Raw genomic sequence first — 20836 nt, forward strand, 5'->3', positions numbered from 1 at the left:
TGGTCGCAATATCATTTTCATCCTTATGTGGTCTCCTCAGCACTTCACGAATACGACGGAGCATCGCGCTTCCACTATGTCGCCTATCCTGAACATATGTGGCCTCGGTTGGCTGGTATTGTTTATTATGGAGCACGACACTTCACCGCGCGATTTGTAGATGCAGAGAACCAAGTATGGTTTAACGACGGCATTGCATTAGGTAGACATTCGCTACATGAAGGTCATATTGACGACGTCAACATGATGCGAGACAAGACGGGCAAAGACCGTGACATGTTCATATACAGGCAGGCCAATATATGAAAACTGGTGTGCCCGACGGAAAGAAAATTCATAGGACTCGGACATGCCACGCAGATGCGTTGGCCCTCACCCCACTAGTAAATAGTCTGGACGATCTTCTTCAGCGATTTTCAATGCTGCGTTCATCGCCCTGCCCCGAGTACCATCATCCTGAATATACTGCCTACGAATCTGTATTGCATGAAATAGCCTGGAATTGTGGTTAGGGTTCGTAGGACATAGGGTGAGGTGAGGAAGATGTGTAGAGGGTAAAGCAGCGGCCTTGTTCGGGCCGGGAGTCTAACCTTAGCTTCAACCGCGACGACGACGATTTTCTCTGATTCCAATCTGGCCACGCATTTATTCCATCAGGCCCAAGCTCAAGGATCCATGTGGACTGTGACATCACCTCTCTGACTCCGTGTCCATCGTTGAAAAGCGTCATGAACAGTGCTGTGCTTGTGTCCGTCTCGAAGCTGACCCAACACCATTGACCATAACGACGTGTCACATTAGAGCTGGATTCAAGGGGAGCACAGTCTCGATGTCAGATACGTTCAGCGGAATTTAGTTCAGGCTGTGAAAGAGATTATCGAGAACGTCGAGGACAGGCTAATACTCTTGTGAACAACTCAGGTCTGCCTTGCCATTTATCTACATTTGCTGAAAATAACAACATCCTCAGGAATAAGCTGCATTTCCGAACCATAGCAAGCCCGTAACACCCCAGTCGACTTAATCTGAAAAGCCTTCAAGTTAGCAGACCTTCCTCCCTAGCTTCACGAATCACCAGAGGACTGCGCATACACGTTGAACATATCAACTTTCAGAGCTTAGAACGTCATCTTCGATCCAGGCTGCCCAAGCTTTTGGTATGCATACGGCGGTGGCGGCCCCGAACTTTTACTCGGTCACACTGATGAAGGAGATTGAAGAGGAGGATCAATGTGTGCCAGGCAGAAACACGACGCTTGTTCTGTGGAAGTTGGTGGGAAGAATATGAGGTTCTTTGGCAGGCACGATTAACCAGCGTTCAAGCTCGAGTACCGAAGCCATAGAGACGGCATGTTTTCCCCAATATCTCTCACTCCTACGACCCATCTCGGGCTAGTCAACTTCCGGCACGCTAAATTTCATGTCGAGGTGGAGGGGAGACTACGGAAACCGGCTGCACATTCAATTCTATGTTCAGTGAGTGCTGAAAAAAGTGACAGTTTCTTTTACTGAACCCTCGCATAGGGACCGCATATATGCGGGTATTCGATTCGAATAGCACGACACCAACATACTAACAGTCACGCCGGATCGTACTCTCAAAGGCTAGCGAGTTCGTTACTATATCGTGAAAACCTTGTGATCTCTTTACCTTGGATACATAACCTTTTGAAGTCTGCTATCATCAGGGATTGGTACCACATCTCTTACGAGTCTCTCAAGACATCCTTGAATAATCGCGCTCCTGCCCATTCGTCATTTTGGTCAACTTCTGACCTACGTCCTACCAGTGCGGGGCTACGAAGAGCGCGACTATGGAGCATCAGCCTCGGGGACGATAGTGACGCACCTCTTGCCGTCCTTACCATATCTGCCGCTACCAGACGACACTGCATTAAAGCATCCACGTTATCCACGCCTTTTTGCCACGGATTCGGTTGGCGTTACAATCTCTGCCTTGCCTTTATTCCATTCACCAGGAGAGGACAAGTCAAGGTCAATATCATGACATCTCTTCTCCGACAGTCATTGAATTGAGGTCGCCGCCGTATCAGGACCGTGACCCTAGCTATTCCTGATTGCCTCGTGCCCCTACCAATGCCACCACTAACACGACTCAAAATCCACCTGACGTCCATTCATGCCGTTCGCTAATACTTTCGAGGTTCATGAATATCCAGCTGATTCAATCGTATTTATGTCACTTTGATGTGCGGTACTCCAATCTTTCATGTGCGAAACGGCTGCAATTCGCATAGAAGCAGACAGACCCATCTTATGGTTGGTTTTCCCGTTCAACCAGGTCGACATATGCCATCAGCGAACAGTCTCTTCCAGCCCACTCTAAGTCAGGTTTTGACACAGACGACGCAATACTATCAAGAGACCGGTATGTTCAGTGGACTGGGCTACACCAACTGGTGCTCCATAATAAGCACGTGTTCACACTCATGTGAGCTATCATCAGTTCCCGTTCAAATATAAACAGAGAGCCAAAATAAGCCCTTCTCTAGTGATAAATACAACTTCTTAAGGACTCGAAGCAAAGCAGAAACCACCCACGGCAATTCCTTCCCAATGATTTCGACTCTCCTGTTGGCATTTCTTCTGATTGGTGCCCTGGTATCATATCGTCTATCCCTCCTTTTTAATCGTCGACGTCTACCTCTCCCTCCTGGACCCAAGGGACTCCTGCTGATAGGGAACCTGTGGGATGTGCCCGTAGACTACCCATGGCTTACCTATGCTCGATGGACTGCCACCTATGGCGATGTCTTATATCTGGATATACCCGGAAATCCGACTATTATAATCAACTCTACCCAGGCAGCAGCGGATCTCTTCGAAAAACGTTCTGGGAATTATTCTGATAGGCCGGGTAAGGATGGATGATACTTCAATGTCTCAGAGTTGACAATGTCATGCAGATTTCACCATGTTGAAGCTGGCGGGATGGAGCATTAACTTTGGTTTTATGCGATATTCTGATTGGTGGAGGTCAGTGCAACCGCCGTGTGGTCTAATTCTTCTCCTTCCTTCTTATCTTCACAGAAAACACCGCCGAATGTTTCACCAGTACTTCCAGCCTCGTGCGGTTCCGGCGTACTACCCCATGCAAATGAAGGCCACGTTGGTCTTGCTCCAACAGCTGCATAGATCTCCCGATGCGTTTGTTAGGCATGTCCACCAGTAAGCTAGGTGTATCCCTGTAGCTTGGTCATTGGGAACTAAGAGCCTTCCAGCCTTGCCAGTTCAATCGTCATGAAAACTATCTACGGATATGATGTAGACCCAAATGGTGATCACTTCGTAGAATTGGTGGATCAGGCTCAGGAAAGCATTCACGCCGCGGGGAACGTGGGAGCCTTCCTCGTTGATTACGTCCCCAGTTTGCAATACCTTCCGCGTGAGTATGCCTTTATTTAATTGTCAGCCTGAGGTTCATATTGAAGGTGGTGTCATCAAGTATGGATGCCTGGTGCAAAGTTCTTGAGACTTGCGCGCGCATGGAGGAAAGACGTCGAGGACATGACAGAAGAACCGTTTAAATATACGATGGAGTCGCTGGTAGGTCTTTGCTTGTTGGTTGATATCATTGGCGATCCATATTGATGCTTAATCAAGGAAAAGGGCAACGCACCCCCTTCATTCGTGGCGGAAAATCTAACAAAGAAGGGAGTGTCAGAGGATACGAAGCACCTCGAAATTGTAAGGAATACGGCTGCGGTTGCCTTTTCTGGTGGGTATTTCTCCGCCCTTGTTGAACATCTGATCTTATGCTTAAACCTTGATTAGCGGGAGCTGACACTGTGGGTTTTCATTCCGAAGTATCATTTGGAGTCTCTTATTCTTGCAAAGACCGTGTCTGTCATCCTTTCCATGATACTCGCCTTCCTTCTGTACCCAGAAGTACAAGCTAAAGCCCAAGCCGAGGTGGATGCGGTGGTTGGTCATGGCACCCGCCTACCAAATTTCGATGACCGTCCGCAGCTGCCCTACATTGATGCTATCGTGTTGGAAGCACTAAGATGGAACCCTGTTACACCGTTGGGTATGTGCTTTCAGATTAGCGAGTATGTTTTCGTTCATAAATTTTAACGTCAGGTATTGCTCATCGTACCATGGAAGAGGATGTTTACAGAGGATATTACATCCCTGCAGGTGCGTTCCGAGTCCGTTGATATTGTCAGTTAATGCCTATCGGTCTTCCATAGGCGCCACTGTTATTGGCAACGCTTGGTTCGTCCCAAGTTAATGTATGATATCCAAGTCTCGGATTGACAGACGATGTAGGGCCATGCTTCATGACGAAAAGGACTATCCTAACCCTCTGGTATTCAATCCCGACCGATTCATGCCCCAAGATGGTAAAGAAGTCCAACCTGAACCCACAGCCGCGTTTGGGTTTGGAAGACGGTACGCATCATGTAATATAATTCCACCTGGCTCCCATGCTAATATCCTTCCAGTATCTGTCCTGGTCGATATCTTGCGTTAAATAGTGCCTGGATTGTCATCGCGTGTATAGCATCGACTTCGTCGTTCTCCAAGGTGGTGGATTCCGAGGGTCGGGTTATTGAACCGAGTGGTACCTATACGAGCGCTTTTGCGAGGTGGGTCTTCCGTGCCGGATATCCTATGGCATGTTTTGATTTGAGCGTAGTTTTCCCATGCCTTTCAAATGCATGATCAAGGCGCGTTCTGCTGCGGCGCAGGCGTTGTTTGATTAGGACAGATTGCACCCTTTTTGGATCAACTGCTTTGGTCGGAACTCTGATTTACTTTCCTGGCTATCGTAGCGTACGATGAGCCTTTTGTATCCTGAAGTCTGTGTATGTGCTACCGGGTTTAATTCTCTTTGATCTTTTAACACTCGTCCGTGCGGATTTTTGTACGACTAAGCATTGTGCCCATCGTTATTACTGGTTCTTCGTAGAGCATGTGCAAAGGACCCTGTATCTGTACTGAACGCGAACGAAGTATAGTTTCGAAGAAGGCTTTCAGAGCTTATGGATGGAAAAGATCAATGATCTCGGTGATTGTAGGTACATAGTACGAAGGATATGTTTCTTGGAAAAACTATGAATCACGTGAGAACACTGAGCTGATAGTCGAAAGAAGCATAACGCGTACACTATCCAGAATCCAAGATTTTAAAACATTGCCACAGCATCTAGAATTAATTCACGGCCGCTTTGCTTCAGCCCTAGAAAATTTCCCTCCATTTGAGCTTTGAGCGGGTCCCATTCTGCTGGCCGTGGATCAAAAGTAATTGCAATGCACTCCAGCGAAGCCATCCTATAAGAAGTCAAACAGCTGTCCAACCTCATCCAGAGGTCTTTCCAATCCAAAGCCGGGTGTCCTTGGTGCGGCGGGTATGTTCTGATTGTGATGGTAACTGAACGAATGACGCTGCGTTTATTCACCGCGGAGAGGTTGGAGATCCATCACCGCAATATTCGAGATACGAGATACGTCAAGTGCTGTTGACGATAGACGGTTCGACAATCCTGTAAGCGGATGTAAATATAGGGACAGTCTGATCTTTAGTATAACAATCTTACACACCTTGCTTGTTATGGTTTACATTGGGATGCTTGAGAGAAGTGTCCGGAAGGGCTAAATACTGCGCGAGATGCTGCGGAACGATAGCGTTCATACCAGAAAGGTCTACAACGAGTGTACGAACGTTTTTGAAAGAAAACGGGCATGGATGGAATGATAGGGCTGACTTCAGAAGGCCGGGTGCCTGAGAAACTAAAGTGTCCTGAGAGTCTGTGATATGCAAGGCTACCGGAGCGGCGGTACAATGAAGGGAGTGGTCCAAATGGCACTCCGGTATGGGATGAAATTTGCACGTGAAGTGCACTTGTCGTAAGTCAGGTGAATTTTGCATTAGTGAGCATACATCGCCCATCGTTCTGAAGTTGAAGTGCTCGCCGATGTGGTAAGAACGGGATTGCAGACTGGACACAACGGTGTCTGGCATGTGGCACCAGAATCCATTGCAAAGGTCCAAGTGGGTGATATTGACAAGAGATTCGATAAATGTCAGCGGTCCGTAAACTGCAGGAGCATGGATATCCAACATCTGCAAGATTGAGATTTGAAGCGCTTTGAAATATAGGGTGAGCTTGGGAGATAGCGTGATCAACTTCTGGAGGTGGTCAGAATCAGAGCTGCCTGATATCACGACGACAGAGAATAGGTGGACCCTGGTCCTGGGACAAAGGGCCTTGCAAGCTAAGGATGCTTGCTTTAGAGATTTCTTGTTGTCCTACAGCTCGTCAATGATGGCATCGAGAATTTCTTGTGGGAGACCTGATGGTTTGGAGCGTTGTGACATTCTAAGGATCGATATCAGATAAGTAGGTCAGAAAGAAACAGTGAGGCAGGGAATTTACTTGGTGCTGGGGACCAGGAGATGATGGGTTATAGCGACTGGGTGATGCGCATCGCAAAATTGATGGTCGGAGTAAGAAGGACGAATAAATATGAACGTGGCCGACTATCATAACCTCAGTCGGCTACTTCCAGTCAAATTAACACGATGTATCCATTTCGATCGCAGGTGAAAATAGTTTAAGACCATTCTAGTAAAGTAGATCGACATTCCATGCCGTAGCCTTCGAAAGAAACAGAGAATCCGCGGTGCATCTTGAGCGATAATGACTGACGGGTCGTTATCTTGACCGTGATTGTTGTCGTCTTCATTTTCTTCCTGGCCATTATCAAAAGTCCAATGTCATAGGACATGAGAAAGACAACCATCCGTACAGTTAGAGAGCCTTGAACAAAACCCGATGGCTGAAATAGCGAGAAAAGGTTCAGTTTTAATGTGGTCTCGCAGGGCCTTAGGCGCGACAGAGGACGATTCCTTTCACGAAGCTTGAATGATAGGAACAGAATATGTCCTGACAGAGGAGATGCGACTAGAGACGGTATTATTATCCAGTTTTGTACGGGATAGATAAATTCTTACCCAGACGGACTGTCATAACGAGTCCTGCACATAAACTGTCATACTTGCCGTCATCCATACTCAGAGCCGCACCTAGACGTCACATGAAGTCCGACTATCATAGCTATGCCGTTGGCGTTGAGTATTGTCGGGAACTTTTGAGCGAGGCGCTGATATGAGCAAGGATAGCTATTGAAGGTATTGAATAAAAACGCTCTCGCCATCCGATTGATTGAGAACAATATTAAGATCGTTCCCCGTCGAATCCACCATCTCAGAGCCTGGCACATGAATGATTTATCCAAGGGGTAAATAGTCTAGGCAGTATCTTCGACAACATTTCACACTGTATTCATCGCCTAGAATTTGTAAGGGTTGACATCATCCAGTTCCAGCTAGTGCTCTGTGACGGAAAGTTCGCATTCCATGGAAGCAAGAGAATTATATCATGTATAGAAGCCAGAATTCTCGCGACAAGAGTGCAGTCGAATTGGTATATCTTCTGGGGTGGCAGGGATAGTAGTATTTACCGTGTAGAAGGCAGCAGTACTTGGTAAATTTGCGGAGCACAAGGTACGAGAAATCGCCACACCTGAGTACCATTATCCTGCATAGCACTGCTATAACTGAAGTCGCTGTCAATGTGTATATCCTCTAGAGTGAGGTAAGGACGACGCGGCTTGAGTGATGGTGGGTGCTGGTGCCAAAGGAGCGGACTTGTTCGGGCCGGCGCCCAATCTGACCTTCAACCACAACTGCGATCTCTCTTCTCAAAACATAGTCCGACCTGCGACTTCGCAACTTCTGGCTCTGTGGCCATCGTTGAGGATCTTCACGGAATGTATGGCATGCTATTTCAAGACTGGCGTCAACCAGATGCAGGAAAACTGGCGGCATGGGTTCATAGAGCAGCAGGGTTTATGGAATTCAGGAGGGAATTTTAACCGCAGTTTCGCGCTCGAATATGAGGAGAAAAGCACGTCTACTCTGAGGCTGTTCATCCTGTAGGCACGTTCAAGCTTCACTTCTGTTGACTTCCTAACCATTACACAGATGTCCGATATGCTTGAAGTCAGAGAAAGTTGGACGGCTTATGACGATACCCTGTATCAACAACAGTCTGGGATTCATTTCCATCTGCCAAATTATCAGATGCAGAGTAAGCATCCTAGTATTCACAGAGAAGCGAGGAATTGTCCTGTTAACCCAGCTCTTAGGGCTGAATTCAAGGAAAAGCGGATTCTCGATATCAGCATGTTTGGTTGAACATTGTCGACCATTTCAGTCCAGGCTGTCGAGAAGGTCGAGGGAAGGCTGAGACTCGTGTGAATAACACAAGTTCGTCCCGTCACCATATCTACTTTTCCTGAAACTAACGTCTGCAGGAACGAGCTACGTGTCCAAAGTACAGCGACCCGGTAACATCCCAGTCGACATCATCCAAAAGCCTTCAAGTTAATACCATTCGAACCATGCAGACCTTTCTCCGTAGTGCCATATCGAACATATCGAAGTCCGACGCCACCAAGGACTGGCACCACATGTCCTACGAGTCTCTCAAGACATCCTCAAGTAATCGCGCTCCTGTTCAGTTGGCATTTTTTTCGCCGACTTCTGACCTACGCCATGCCAGTGCTGGGCTACGAGGACGTCAGACTCCGACGATAGTGACGCACATCTTGTCACAACCATTCCGGCAACCAGGCACCCCCATTGTCCATGCCTTTTTTGCCGCGGATCCGGTTGGGGTTACAACCTCGACCTTGTTTTCACTCCATTTGCCAGGAGAAGACGCGTTGAGGTTGATGTGATGACATCCCTTCTCCGACGACCATTGACGTTATGCCAGGACCACGACCCTAACCTGTATTACTGATTGGATCCTCGTGCCCCTACTGCCACCACCAATACAACTCTAAATATACCTGACGTCCAACCATATCGTTCGTTAATACTTTCAAGGTGCATGCATGTCCAGTTGATTCAACTTTATCCATGCCATTTTGTTGTGCGGTCAATATAATAGCGAGTGGTACTCCAATCTTTGATCTGCGGAATGACTGCGATTCCGTAAAGGCAGATAGACCAATCCTACGGTTGTTTTCCTCCTCCAACATTCGACCAGGTCGACGTACACCAGCATGGCACAATCCCTTCCAGGTCCGTCCCAAATCAGGTTCTGACACTGAGACGACACAACACTATCAAGAGACCGGTATGTCCATTGGACCGAGCTATACGAACTAGTGCTCCGTAATAAGCACATGTTCACACTCAGGTGGACCTATCATCGGCCCCCATTCAAATGTGAGTAAACAGAGAGCAAAAATAGGACCTTCTCTAATGATAAATACGACTTCTTAAGGACACAGAAGAAAGCAAACACGGCAACTCCTTCCCAATGACTTTGACTCTCCTGTTGGCGTTTCTTCTAATTGGTGCCCTGGTATCATATCGTCTATCCCTCCTTTTTAATCGTCGACGTCTACCTCTCCCTCCTGGACCCAAGGGACTCCTGCTGATAGGGAACCTGTGGGATGTGCCCGTAGACTACCCATGGCTCACCTATGCTCGATGGGCTGCTACATACGGCAACGTCTTGTATCTGGATACGCCCGGCAATCCGACCATCATAATCAGCTCGGTTCAGGCAGCAGCGGATCTCTTCGAAAAACGTTCTGGGAATTATTCTGATAGGCCGGGTAAGGATGGATGATACTTCAATGTCTCAGAGTTGACAATGTCATGCAGATTTCACCATGTTGAAGCTGGCGGGATGGAGCATTAACTTTGGTTTTATGCGATATTCTGATTGGTGGAGGTCAGTGCAACCGCCGTGTGGTCTAATTCTTCTCCTTCCTTCTTATCTTCACAGAAAACACCGCCGAATGTTTCACCAGTACTTCCAGCCTCGTGCGGTTCCGGCGTACTACCCCATGCAAATGAAGGCCACGTTGGTCTTGCTCCAACAGCTGCATAGATCTCCCGATGCGTTTGTTAGGCATGTCCACCAGTAAGCTTGGTGTATACCTGTAGCTTGCTCGACGGAAACTAACAGCCCTCCAGCCTTACCGGTTCAGTCGTCATGAAAACTATCTACGGATATGATGTAGACCCAAATGGTGATCACTTCGTAGAATTGGTGGATCAGGCTCAGGAAAGCGTTCACGCCGCGGGGAACATGGGAGCCTTCCTCGTCGATTATATCCCCAATTTACAATACCTTCCGCGTGAGCATGCTTTTATTCTAACCGCTAGCCTGGGATTTATATTGAAGGCGGTGACTTTAAGGATGGATGTCTGGTGCAAAGTTCTTGAGCCTTGCGCGCGCGTGGAAAAAAGATGTCGAGGACATGGCAGAACAGCCGCTTAAATATACGATAGTCGCTGGTAGGTCCTTGCTTGTTTGTTGATATCAATCGTGATCCATATCGACGCTTAATCAAGGCAAAGGGCAACGCACCCCCTTCATTCGTGGCGGAAAATCTAACAAAGAAGGGAGTGCCAGAGGATACGAAGCACCTCGAAATCGTAAGGAATACGGCTGCAGTTGCCTTTTCTGGTGGATATTTCTCCGCGCTTGTCGAGCATCTGACCTTATGCCTAAACCTTGATTAGCGGGAGCTGACACTCTAGGTTTTCATTCCGGAGTAGTTCAGAGTCTCTAATCCTTGTAAAGACCGTGTCTGTCATCCTTTCTACGCTACTCGCTTTCCTTCTGTACCCAGAAGTACAAGCTAAAGCCCAAGCTGAGGTGGACGCCGTGATCGGTCATGGCACCCGTCTACCGAATTTCGATGACCGCCCGCAGCTGCCCTATATTGATGCCATCGTCTTGGAAGCACTAAGATGGAACCCTGTTGCACCGCTGGGTATGTGCTTTCAGATTTGCGAGTATGTTTTTATTCATTGGTTTTGATGTTAGGTGTTGCTCATCGTACCATGGAAGAGGATGTTTACAGAGGATATTACATCCCTGCGGGTACGTTCCAAGTCCGTTGATATTGTCAGTTAATGCTTATCGGTCTTCGTAGGTGCCACTGTTATTGGCAATGTTTGGTCAGCCACAAGTTAATCTATGCTGTTGAAGCCTCAAATTGACAGACGACGTAGGGCCATGCTTCATGACGAAAAAGACTATCCTAACCCTCTGGTATTCAATCCTGACCGGTTCATGCCCCAAGATGGTAAAGAAGTCCAACCTGAGCCCACAGCCGCGTTTGGTTTTGGAAGACGGTATGCAAACCCTGTAAAGTAATTACGTCCAACGACCTTAATGATATTATTATAGTATCTGTCCTGGCCGCTATCTTCCATTAAATACTGCTTGGATTGCTGTTGCATCTATGGCTTCGACGTTGTCATTCTCAAAGGCGGTGGATTCTGAAGGTCGGGTCATTGAACCGAGTAATACTTATACGAGCGCTTTTGTGAGGTAGGTCTTCCACGTCGGAGATCCTATGGCATCTTTTGATTCGAGCGTAGTTTTCCCGTGCCTTTCAAATGCATGATCAAAGCGCGTTCGGCTGCCGTGCAAGCGTTGTTAGATCAGGATGGATGACACCCTTTTTGAATTAACTGCTTTGGTCGGAAGTCTGATTTACGTTCCTGGCCATCGTAGCGTGCGATGAGCCTTTAGTATCCCGAAGTTGGTGTATGTGCTACCGGGTTTATTTCTTTTTGATCTTTTAATACTCGTCCGTGCGGACTTTTGTACGACTAAGCATTGTGCCCATCGTTATTACTGGTTCTTCATAGAGTATATGCAAAGGTCCCTGTATCTGTACTGAACGCAAACGAAGTATAGTTTCGAGGAAAGGTTTCAGAACTTATGGATGGAAAAAATCAATGATCTCGGCGATTGCGGGTGCATAGTACGAAGGGCTGAGAGAGGGCCAATGAGGCCACTCGGCACATACTTGCGAAAAACTGGTCAGTTCTCTCTCCTTCACCTGATACCTTATTATAGACGTTTGAGGCAAATTTCTCACGAATTTGGTCGGTCGGTTCTGACTGTGGCATTAATTCAGTACTGGCCTTTGACAAGATGGAGTTTGGCATTTGCAGTCGGTGCTCGGATCCTTCGGGCCGTATGTTCAACACGTTCCTTCCAACTTCCAGGTGGAAAACTGTGACCTGAATGTGGTCGGTATTAAAATGGCCGACATCACGGAGGGGATTCTCCCAGGCTTGGAACTTACACTTCGCTTACCATGTCCTTCTCTCCACGAAAAACGCGTAGCGCAACCGGTGCAATCCGGAAGCAAACCATTCCAGCTGCAGCAGAGCGTTCGGCGAAGAAAGGACATGTTGTTTTGACACCAAATCCCAAAACCAATGTTCCATCATCAGGAAAAACCTTCGAGCATTCCAAGCGGATGCAATTGTAATACAATCACCAAAATCGATTGGAATTAATAAAATTGACTACAAGGGAATACCTGCAACAGGCACATGTTAGAATGCTCTTGCAATCGAAATAGAAGCGCATTCCAATTTCAATACTTTTGCATTCCAATCGAAGGACATATGAGATAATGTGCACTCCTTGCCATTAGATTAATGTATATGCGAGGCTTAATTGACAATCACATGGGGGAATTTGATAGAAAAAATATGCATATATAAAATGGTATAATAAAAACAAATCATATACACATAATTAGTTCGCAACACTAGGAGCGATGCACAGCTTCTATCATAACCCGTCCAGACAATGTCACCTTCCCTTCCTCGCCATCATTGCTGTTCACCCCCCTTGAAAACTTTTCTAAAGAAAAGCATCAGCGATCAAGTAACTGGGAGAAAGAGATAGACGACCCCGCTCTGCGATATTACTTGTAACTCTTGATTGATACCATGGTTGAACTTTGCACAGCTGAGTTAAGCTCTGACACCTATGGTGAATGTTGGTTGGGATCTAACCAAGGAACCATATGTAACATCAGTACGTGAGCAGGACAACGGTGATACGCCTGGTATCAGGCTACCCGTAGATTTTGCGATTTTACATCAGTTTATGCAATCTACAAGCGGTACAGAGGGCTACAGTGGAGGCTTCGTGCTGGTAGCTAAATACTACATAAAGAATGAAAGCACGGCAGTACAGAACGGACTTAGAAACGACATCTCGAAGAGTCAATTCTACCAGCCATCAACACGCCAAGCTAAGCCCTACCTAAACAAGACTATTACAGTCAAATCTCGGGGACTCGTCTGTATGGAGTATAAAAACCAAGAAGTTGAAGAATGGAACGAACTAGATGCCTCGTCGCCTCGACGAGTAGAAAGAACCTGTCAGGAAAAATTGCTAAGTCGAGAAACAGATCAGCTTTCGAGATCAACTCAGGCTAGGAAAGGAATAACCTTGGAAGAATGAATAGCCATGTTGGGTACCGAGATGACCGACCTTGATCGCGCAGTGATCAACAGAATACAATCTCGGACCTGCAGTCGATCGCGATCAGTGGTTACATCCTCGAGATCCTGCGCATACTGCAGTATTCAATACATACGGCACGTGGCAAGCCTTGCAGACGGAAGAAGGAGCACCCACGGACTAGTAGGGCACTCCTCGGCGACAGAATAACCCGGCGCAGTCGCGTCGAACTGAATAGAAACTACGGAATGGCGCGATACTTGTAGGATAGTGACTCACCGTTTGTATTAATTCCAAAGCTCGTACCATAATTACTGTAGATACGGGCTCCTATACCTAGAACACGAATCGTATAAATTAGCAGCGACTAGACGCGTAATGGCAGGAAAGCATTCCCCCCACGTTTGTGCTAGTAGCCTGTATAGCTACCTAATCAATCACTGGTTTTATTGCATATCCTCGACTGAAGTGAATTAAGTTACCAAAGTCAACCCATAAGGGCGACTACAGTAATCTAGAAGAGTTAAGTAGGAAGTAGAGCCGTCCTCGCGTTTGCGCCTTGCTAGTTAATTGAACTGCTCTGCGGACAAAGGCCTCGTGTTCTCTCTCTCCGAGATTAGCGATCTAGACGTGCTGAGTCGACTTTAAGTCAAAAGACCTCATCTAGTTGAAGTAAAATAAGCCCTAGAACACTTTAAGTTCGAACAATTGTCGAGTTCAAGGAACTCCAGAGTCTGTGTACTCTTTGCAAGTCTCGTACTTGAAGTCAGAACCTGTGCGTTCTTTGTAGAGTGATTTCGCACTCTTTGTAGACCTCGGAGTCTTTGGTTGTTTGATTATTTGAAGTGTCCGCTAGAAGCTCTTCTAGACGACGTCAAAACGAGTATAACTTGCTCGACTATACCTTACAAAACAAGTTCATAAAACCCTGCTATCGCGGACTAATGTACTTTGTGTAAAACACATCGAAAGAAGAATTGAAGTTGTTTTCAGACAAACCCCACTAGATTATCTAAATCTAAGTACATCATGAGTGCTTCTATCGTACTCACCCTCGAACTTATATACATTGGTGATAGTGTGTGTGTGTGTGTGATTAAGTATCTAGATTGACGATCTAGACGCTTGTTTCATTTGCGTGCTGCCCGTTACCGAGCACATCAACGGATGTAAGGGCATACCTGACATGCGAAGGCCATGAAGATAGAAGAGGGGATCCTTTGGACGTCAAAGGCAACATGAGACTTCAATGAAATCTGAAAAGATGAACACATACCTGTTGACGCTGCCCTTCAATTGATGCCCTTATTCATCTAGGTCATCCTAATAAAGAGAGTGGGCACTCTTTCGGGGTAGTGAGCTTTCTTGGGAGGCCTGAGAAAGCGAATTTGAACCCATCGATGCTGGTCTGAGTGATGGTAAGGATGCAAGAATGAGAAATCAACAAAGCAACACTTTTAGAGTCTGCATTGTTTGTATCATAAACAATGCATCATGTGACTTTCGTGTTGCATCCCTCCAAGTCACTGACTCAGTAACTCTGACTTTGCATCTTCGGTTATCTTTATTTCTGTCTGTTCCTACGAAGAGCTGGCAAGTTAGATGATATACCCAGCTGAGTTGCTTATATATCGTACACAGTAATCGCACCATTTCTTATTTCTCAGGTCTGCCAAGTGCCCTAGTCTGCCAGTGCCAGTTGGACACAGCAATCTACAGCTTGAGTCCAATGCGGTTTCAGATAGCAAATGGTATGATGGTAGTCATGAAGTTGGGATTGGGGCAAGACCAGAGGTGCCTTAGCATCCACTTGTAACATATAGAATCCATTGGAATTGGATGGGAATCTGAAAGCAATCTTTTTGAGTTATGCAATCAGATGACAAGCCAATAACAAACATCAGATCAATTCCAATTGGACGGTAACCGGTGGGAACCAGATAGCAGAAATGGAAATGCCATATTCAATTACAATTAATTACCATTTCCGAGAGTTTTTCCTGATGATCGGTACAGTGGCTTCACGACCTTCTTACAGATGCATTGACTATGGCAAAATCACTGGAAGTGACCCTGGACAATTGTGTAGCCTTTCACAACCTTTGTGAAATTGCAGTTTCCCTTCTAGATATTCTTCCAATGGGGAAGATGGCTGTTAGTCATCAGTGAATTGGACAAAAATATATATGCCCGTATAAGTCCGTGGCAAAGGTCAAAATGCATGGCAACGTCCAAAATAATTGCATGAGCCTTATATGCCCATATGAAGCGTGAAAAATTGATAATCCTCCAAGTATGGTTATGAGCTGTTTCCAATGTCAGTAATGCATGTCAAGCTTTGCAAGGTACCAACACAATTACTTGATGTCATATGAAAGTATGATGCAAGCAAAATCTTAAAGCGAGTTCATAATACCTAGTGATTTTCAGGTGGCCTGCTGTATATACTACACATATTTTCACTCTTAGAGACCTGGAGAGACTGAGACTTGAAATAGCATATTTATTACTACCATAAAGAGAATACAGGTGCGTATATATGTTTAATGCTGTGCCTGTTTATATAGATGGGCTTGAATTTATACAGGCTGCATGTTCTCCCCTGCTCCCCCCTCTTTGCTGCCAGTCACTTTCCAGAGCTCTTGTGTCAACAACCAACTTTAATCGACTTAGATCAACTAAGGATCGCCACTCGCACTTCGGTGGACGATACTCTTAGAGGTCAAAGGAGATATAAAGAAGTCGATCAAGGACTTAGATAGTCACGAAACAGGGAGCTTTGAGTTGGGTAGATTAAACCTTAGCCGAAGCTGGGGTTTAGACCAGCTAAGGCTCTACTTAAATACACTTGGATATGCTAATAATAGTACAGTGAGAAACTGTCCGTTATGATCGCATATGAGTAATCAGGCTGAGTAAAACGAAGAAAAACGAATAAACCGTAACATTACCCCCTCTCTAAGACTCGTTCGTCCCGAATGAGTACTCAGACTCCCATTCGTCACTGTCGGAAGAGGAATGTTTGGATTCAGAATAGAATGATGATAAATCATCGTCATTATCTTCGTCGTCTGTATTCCAGTTTTCATGAATTCGTTGGAGGTTTTGGAGGTTGACCTCTTCCTCAGCATCCTCTTCTTCCAGGATCGGTACTCCGTCGGCTTCATCTGTGGTGACAGTGGGCCATTTGTTTTGTAAGAATTCGGGTTCGAGCTCAGGGTTGAATGCAGGGTGCCAGTTCTGGGCTGCCAAATCCATTTGTTGTGAAGAAATGGAAGAGGGATAAGAGTCTTGTTGGGTATCTGAATGTCTTGGGTTAGAGCACTGGGACGAGTAGACTGTTTCAATATCGGTGACACAAGGAGTGTCCGGTTCATGGTACACGACACTATGGTTGGCAGGTATCTTGTTATCGATCCCGACTGTCCTTCCTCTTTTATCGATTTCCCATTGAATCCTTCGGAGGCGGGCTTCGTATTCGTTCACCAGTTCTTCTGCGTTAGCCATGTTGGATCTTTTTACCCAAGAGTTTTCTTCGGAGGGGTACCCCTTCCATTTCACTAGATATTCGGTTATCGTGTGACGAGTCCTTCCTCGCCCAATGACTTTGTCCCGCTGTTCCACAATTTCCTCGATCTCATACTCTTCCTCGTCATCTATCAGTTCTGGCGGCGGCCTTTCGGGTCGGGGCTGACTCGGGAATTCAGGAGCGTGGTATGGGGTTAAAAGGGATTCGTTGAAGTGATTGTGAATTTTCCAACCCGTGGGGAGCCTGAGTTCATACGCGGAGGGGCCCTTTTTGGCGACGACGGTGAAAGGTCCTACACGTCGATCTCCGAGTTTCTTGGTGGGTCGAGGTAGGTTTAGATTGGTAGAGTCCAACCATACGTTGTCGCCAACTTGGTACTCCATCGCTTGGTCCTTATGTTTGTCGTAAGCCCTTTTCATGGATTCGGCCGCTCGTTCTAATGATTCCTTTGCCTTCTCCTGAATTTCTTGAATACCTTGAACCAACTTGGATGCAGCTGGGACGACATCGGGACGTCGGGTGGTTTTAATGACTTGCCCATCCCTCCCAAAGACTACTTTGTATGGGGAGAAGCCTGTCACTGAATGGGTTCAGTTGTTGTGAGTGAACGCGGCTAGTGGTAACCACTCGCTCCAGTCGTCCTGTTGGTAGTTTACGAACATTTTGAGGTATTTCTCAATTTCTTGGTTAACTTGCTCAGTCTGCCCATCCGTCTGGGGATGATACACCATGGATGGGTTACCTGTGACCTGGATAAGAGCGTAGAACTCCTTCATGAATTTGGACACGAAGATTGCTCCCCTGTCCGAAATAACCTTTTCTGGCATTATGCCATACGGTACATAGACATGATCCCATAGGATTTTTGCGAAGCTGAGGGAAGTAAGTTCCTCTGTGCATGCGACTGGGATGATCGTTTTGGAAAACCGGTCGACTATGACCAGAATGGAATCGAACCCTTTTGAATTGGGCAGCTTGGTGATCATGTCGACTGAGATATGGGTCCATGGTTTGGTCGGTACCTCATTAGGATGGAGAGGGGCTTTCTTTGGGCGATGATCTGCTTTAGTTCATTGGCAAACCTCACATCCCTTCACATATGCCTCCACCTCTCGGCGCATTCGAGGCCACCAATAGTCTCGTAAAATGAGTTCCTTGGTTTTCTCTATACCGGGGTGCCCCGCCGTGACGTGGTCATGTCGCAGGGCTATGATTTCCCCCCGTAACCGTCGATCCATCGGGACATAGATGCGCCCGTCATACCAAAGGAGGTTCTGATCTCGAGAGACCCCCTTTTTGTGGTTAAGGGAGTCTGAAATATCTCGATCCCATTTACGGGGGTCGTGAGTGGCCAACTTGATTTTTTCATGCAGCTCTTCCTGCGTAGGCATGATAAGGGCCCGAAAGTGTTCGGCCTTCAGGACAGTCACATCCTGGTTATCCTCCTTGCCTTGATCGTGGTCTGCTCGTCTAGACAATAGATCCGCTTTGCGGTTTTGGGCCCCAGGTTTGTGGTGAAGTGTAAACTGGTATTCCGCCAGCTCTGTTACCCACCACGCCTGCCTGCAGTTCAGCTTTTGGGGCTTGCGGAAGTACTGCAGGTTGGAATGATCCGTCCAAATTTTGAAGTCTTCCTTGGCCCCCATGAGATATTGTCACCACTCTTCCAAGGCTATCATGATGGCCAACAGTTCCTTGTCATAAATTTCATAGTTGTGCTTGGTGACAGATAGGGCTCTGGAAAGGAAGGCCACTGGTCGCCACTTCTCATCCTGCCATTGAGATAGTACGGCTCCAACCGCCCCTTCGCTGGAGTCCGCCTCCACTTGGAATTTTCCCTCATCCAATGGTATGGCCAACACCACGTCTTCACGGAATAGCTCCTTCAACTTTTCAAACGCTTTTTGTTGAGCCTCCCCCCACTTCCACTCAACCTTCCCCGTTAGCAAAGTCAGAGGTTTAACGTGCTTGCTGTAATCGCGTATAAACCTCCGATAGAAGTTGCAGAACCCCAGAAAGGATTGCAGCTCCTGCTTCTTTCGGGGTACCGGCCAGTCCAGTAGCCCAGCAATCTTTACTGGGTCCATTCGAATCTTTCCCTCACTAATGATTACCCCCAAGTACTCGGTTTCCTCCACCTCAAATTCGCACTTTTCGGCTTTTAGGAATAACTTGTTATCTCGAAGGATCTTTAGTACCTTCCGTACGATGCATTGATGATCCTCCTTCGATTTGGAGGCTATGAGAATATCGTCCAGGTAGACGGATACCTCTCCCGCTGCAATAAGGTCTTTAAAGATGTTGTTCATCATCCATTGAAAAGTGGCAGGAGAATTGGTGAGTCCAAAGAACATCACCAATGGTTCGTAAAGGCCACGATTGGTTCAAAACGCCACCTTCCACTCATTGCCTTGCTTGATCCTGACATTGTTGTAGCCCCATCGTACGTCCAATTTGGTGAAGTACTTGGCCTTTTTCAGCCTGTCCATTAATTCCCCGATAAGTGGTAATGGATACCGGTTCTTGATGGTCATTTCATTCAGCTTTCGATAATCCTGGACTGGGCAAAGCTTCCCATCTTTTTTTTTGACGAAGAAGAAAGGTGACGCCATCGGAGACTTCGAGGCTTGGATACGACCCATGGAGAGATTTTCATCGAGGAATTTGTCCAACTCCTCTTGTTCTGCAGGGTTAAGAGGATAGACTTTGCAGTCTAGATTTGCATTGGCGTTGGGAATTAGCTCGATGGCATGGTCCCAGGGTTTCCGTGGGGGTAACTCATCAAAGTTTTCTTTATCGAAAACATCTCAGAACTCCCGATACTCCTCTGGAACAATCTCTTCAAAAGATTTCGTTGCCTTCTTAGCATGGGCTTGGGTGGCTAATTCATTGGCTTTAATCCCCATAGCACGTACATGAAAGGCTTCTTCAAAATCTATCACCAGGATGGTATCTCCTTCTTCGTACTCCTCCCAACATGACGAGGGGTCTGTATCTGGCAGATGGAAGGGGATCTTGCAACAGGCACAGCGGGCTAAGGTGACCACCCCTTTGTCCCAGTTGATTAGCGGGTTGTGCCTTTGTAACCAATCATGCCCTAAGAACAGGGGCATGGTACCTAGGTCCACTACTGCCAGTTCGATCCTTTCTACATGATCCCCAATCCGTAACCGTACTTCGGCGTATTCTGTGATGTCGCCTCCTTTGTTCCTAGTGCCGTCGGCATTATAGACCAGAACGGGGCGAGCCACCTTTTTGAGATTGACCCCGTGCTCTCGAACCCAATTACGGTCGATGGAACTTCCGGTGGCTCCACTATCCACCAGCGCTTTGAGAGCAAAAGTATCCTGCGTGTCTAAGGTTTCCAGCTGCACATTAATGGATACATTGCGCCCCTTCCTTCCTCGTATATACATAGAGGGTCTTTTCAGATCCTCCATCCATTCCCACCTGTTCCTGGCTTCCTTCACTGTCTCCGGTTGCTCTTTGAGCGAATCCCACAACTCAATCATTACTTCACCGACCCTGTGAGGGTGCACCCATCGCTTTAGAGTCGAGAATGCGGCTGACTCGTCCTTGGCGAGTCGTAATGCCTGGCGAGTCCAGTGTGTCCCAAAGGGTTTGTAGTACATATTGAGAATAGCCCGTTTGGCCTCGGGTGCTAATTTGGGCTCGGGGGTCACACGAGACTTCCCCTTGGGTACGGTGATCGGAATGTCGGCCTGTAGGTAGGCTTCCTCGTCTTCTACTTCCTCTAACGAAACTGAAGAGGTCTTGCCTCGAGGTGGCAATTGGTCACTGGGCTGAAAAGAGCCCCTCAGCGGCACTTGGTCACCTTCCGTCGAGTTGGTGGGGGAGGGCGCACTGCCCTTTGTTCGGCCCTGGCCACAGGTGCTTGTGCTCGGCATTGTAACCCCCATGGTAGGTCCATACTTATCCTCATTCCTGTACCCGGCGGTACTCTCGG

The 20836-nt window shown here is 47.0% G+C and overlaps 5 protein-coding genes across 5 annotated transcripts; 4 read left to right on the forward strand and 1 right to left on the reverse strand.

The window, feature by feature from the left end:
* Positions 1–76: 76 nt before the first annotated feature.
* On the forward strand, positions 77–387 carry EV420DRAFT_1508561 (uncharacterized protein). Its single transcript, XM_060471441.1, has one exon. It carries the CDS (start codon positions 97–99, stop codon positions 304–306), a length of 210 nt encoding a protein of 69 aa, XP_060336724.1. The 5' UTR covers positions 77–96; the 3' UTR covers positions 307–387.
* A 525-nt stretch (positions 388–912) lies between these two features.
* On the forward strand, positions 913–2256 carry EV420DRAFT_1508566 (uncharacterized protein). The gene is made up of 3 exons (XM_060471442.1): positions 913–1476; positions 1525–2216; positions 2239–2256. Exons 1-2 carry the CDS (start codon positions 1351–1353, stop codon positions 2035–2037), a joined length of 639 nt encoding a protein of 212 aa, XP_060336725.1. The 5' UTR covers positions 913–1350; the 3' UTR covers positions 2038–2216; positions 2239–2256.
* A 321-nt stretch (positions 2257–2577) lies between these two features.
* On the forward strand, positions 2578–4753 carry EV420DRAFT_1743806 (cytochrome P450; the record flags this gene model as incomplete). Its single annotated transcript, XM_060480084.1, is given in 13 exon segments — positions 2578–2878; positions 2928–2997; positions 3052–3189; positions 3243–3406; positions 3467–3567; positions 3625–3739; positions 3796–3809; positions 3829–4051; positions 4105–4161; positions 4215–4239; positions 4294–4416; positions 4470–4613; positions 4664–4753. 13 exon segments carry the CDS (start codon positions 2578–2580, stop codon positions 4728–4730), a joined length of 1542 nt encoding a protein of 513 aa, XP_060336726.1. The 3' UTR covers positions 4731–4753.
* Positions 4754–6885: 2132 nt separating this feature from the next.
* On the reverse strand, positions 6886–7323 carry EV420DRAFT_1508591 (uncharacterized protein). Its single transcript, XM_060471443.1, has 2 exons — positions 6983–7323; positions 6886–6932 (listed from the first exon to the last, which is right to left on the reverse strand). Exon 1 carries the CDS (start codon positions 7249–7251, stop codon positions 7033–7035), a length of 219 nt encoding a protein of 72 aa, XP_060336727.1. The 5' UTR covers positions 7252–7323; the 3' UTR covers positions 6886–6932; positions 6983–7032.
* Positions 7324–9377: 2054 nt separating this feature from the next.
* Positions 9378–11789, forward strand: EV420DRAFT_1709213 (cytochrome P450; the record flags this gene model as incomplete). The annotated part of the gene is made up of 12 exons (XM_060479585.1): positions 9378–9663; positions 9713–9782; positions 9837–9974; positions 10028–10191; positions 10253–10344; positions 10409–10543; positions 10641–10833; positions 10887–10943; positions 10996–11020; positions 11075–11197; positions 11253–11396; positions 11447–11789. Coding segments are annotated over 12 exons (1503 nt in total), but the record flags the coding sequence as incomplete, so codon positions are not given.
* Positions 11790–20836: the final 9047 nt, after the last annotated feature.

This window comes from Desarmillaria tabescens (assembly GCF_030435595.1).
Source record: "Desarmillaria tabescens strain CCBAS 213 chromosome Unknown EV420scaffold_4, whole genome shotgun sequence".
Taxonomy (NCBI): domain Eukaryota; kingdom Fungi; phylum Basidiomycota; class Agaricomycetes; order Agaricales; family Physalacriaceae; genus Desarmillaria; species Desarmillaria tabescens.

Coding starts and splice junctions, on each gene's coding strand:
- EV420DRAFT_1508591 (XM_060471443.1), bottom strand. CDS start 7,251: ATGTGCCAGGCTCTGAGATGGTGGATTCGACGGGGAACGATCTTAATA.
- EV420DRAFT_1508561 (XM_060471441.1), top strand. CDS start 97: ATGTGGCCTCGGTTGGCTGGTATTGTTTATTATGGAGCACGACACTTC.
- EV420DRAFT_1508566 (XM_060471442.1), top strand. CDS start 1,351: ATGTTTTCCCCAATATCTCTCACTCCTACGACCCATCTCGGGCTAGTC. Junction 1,477..1,524: donor CACATTCAATTCTATGTTCA/GTGAGTGCTGAA, acceptor ACCCTCGCATAG/GGACCGCATATATGCGGGTA.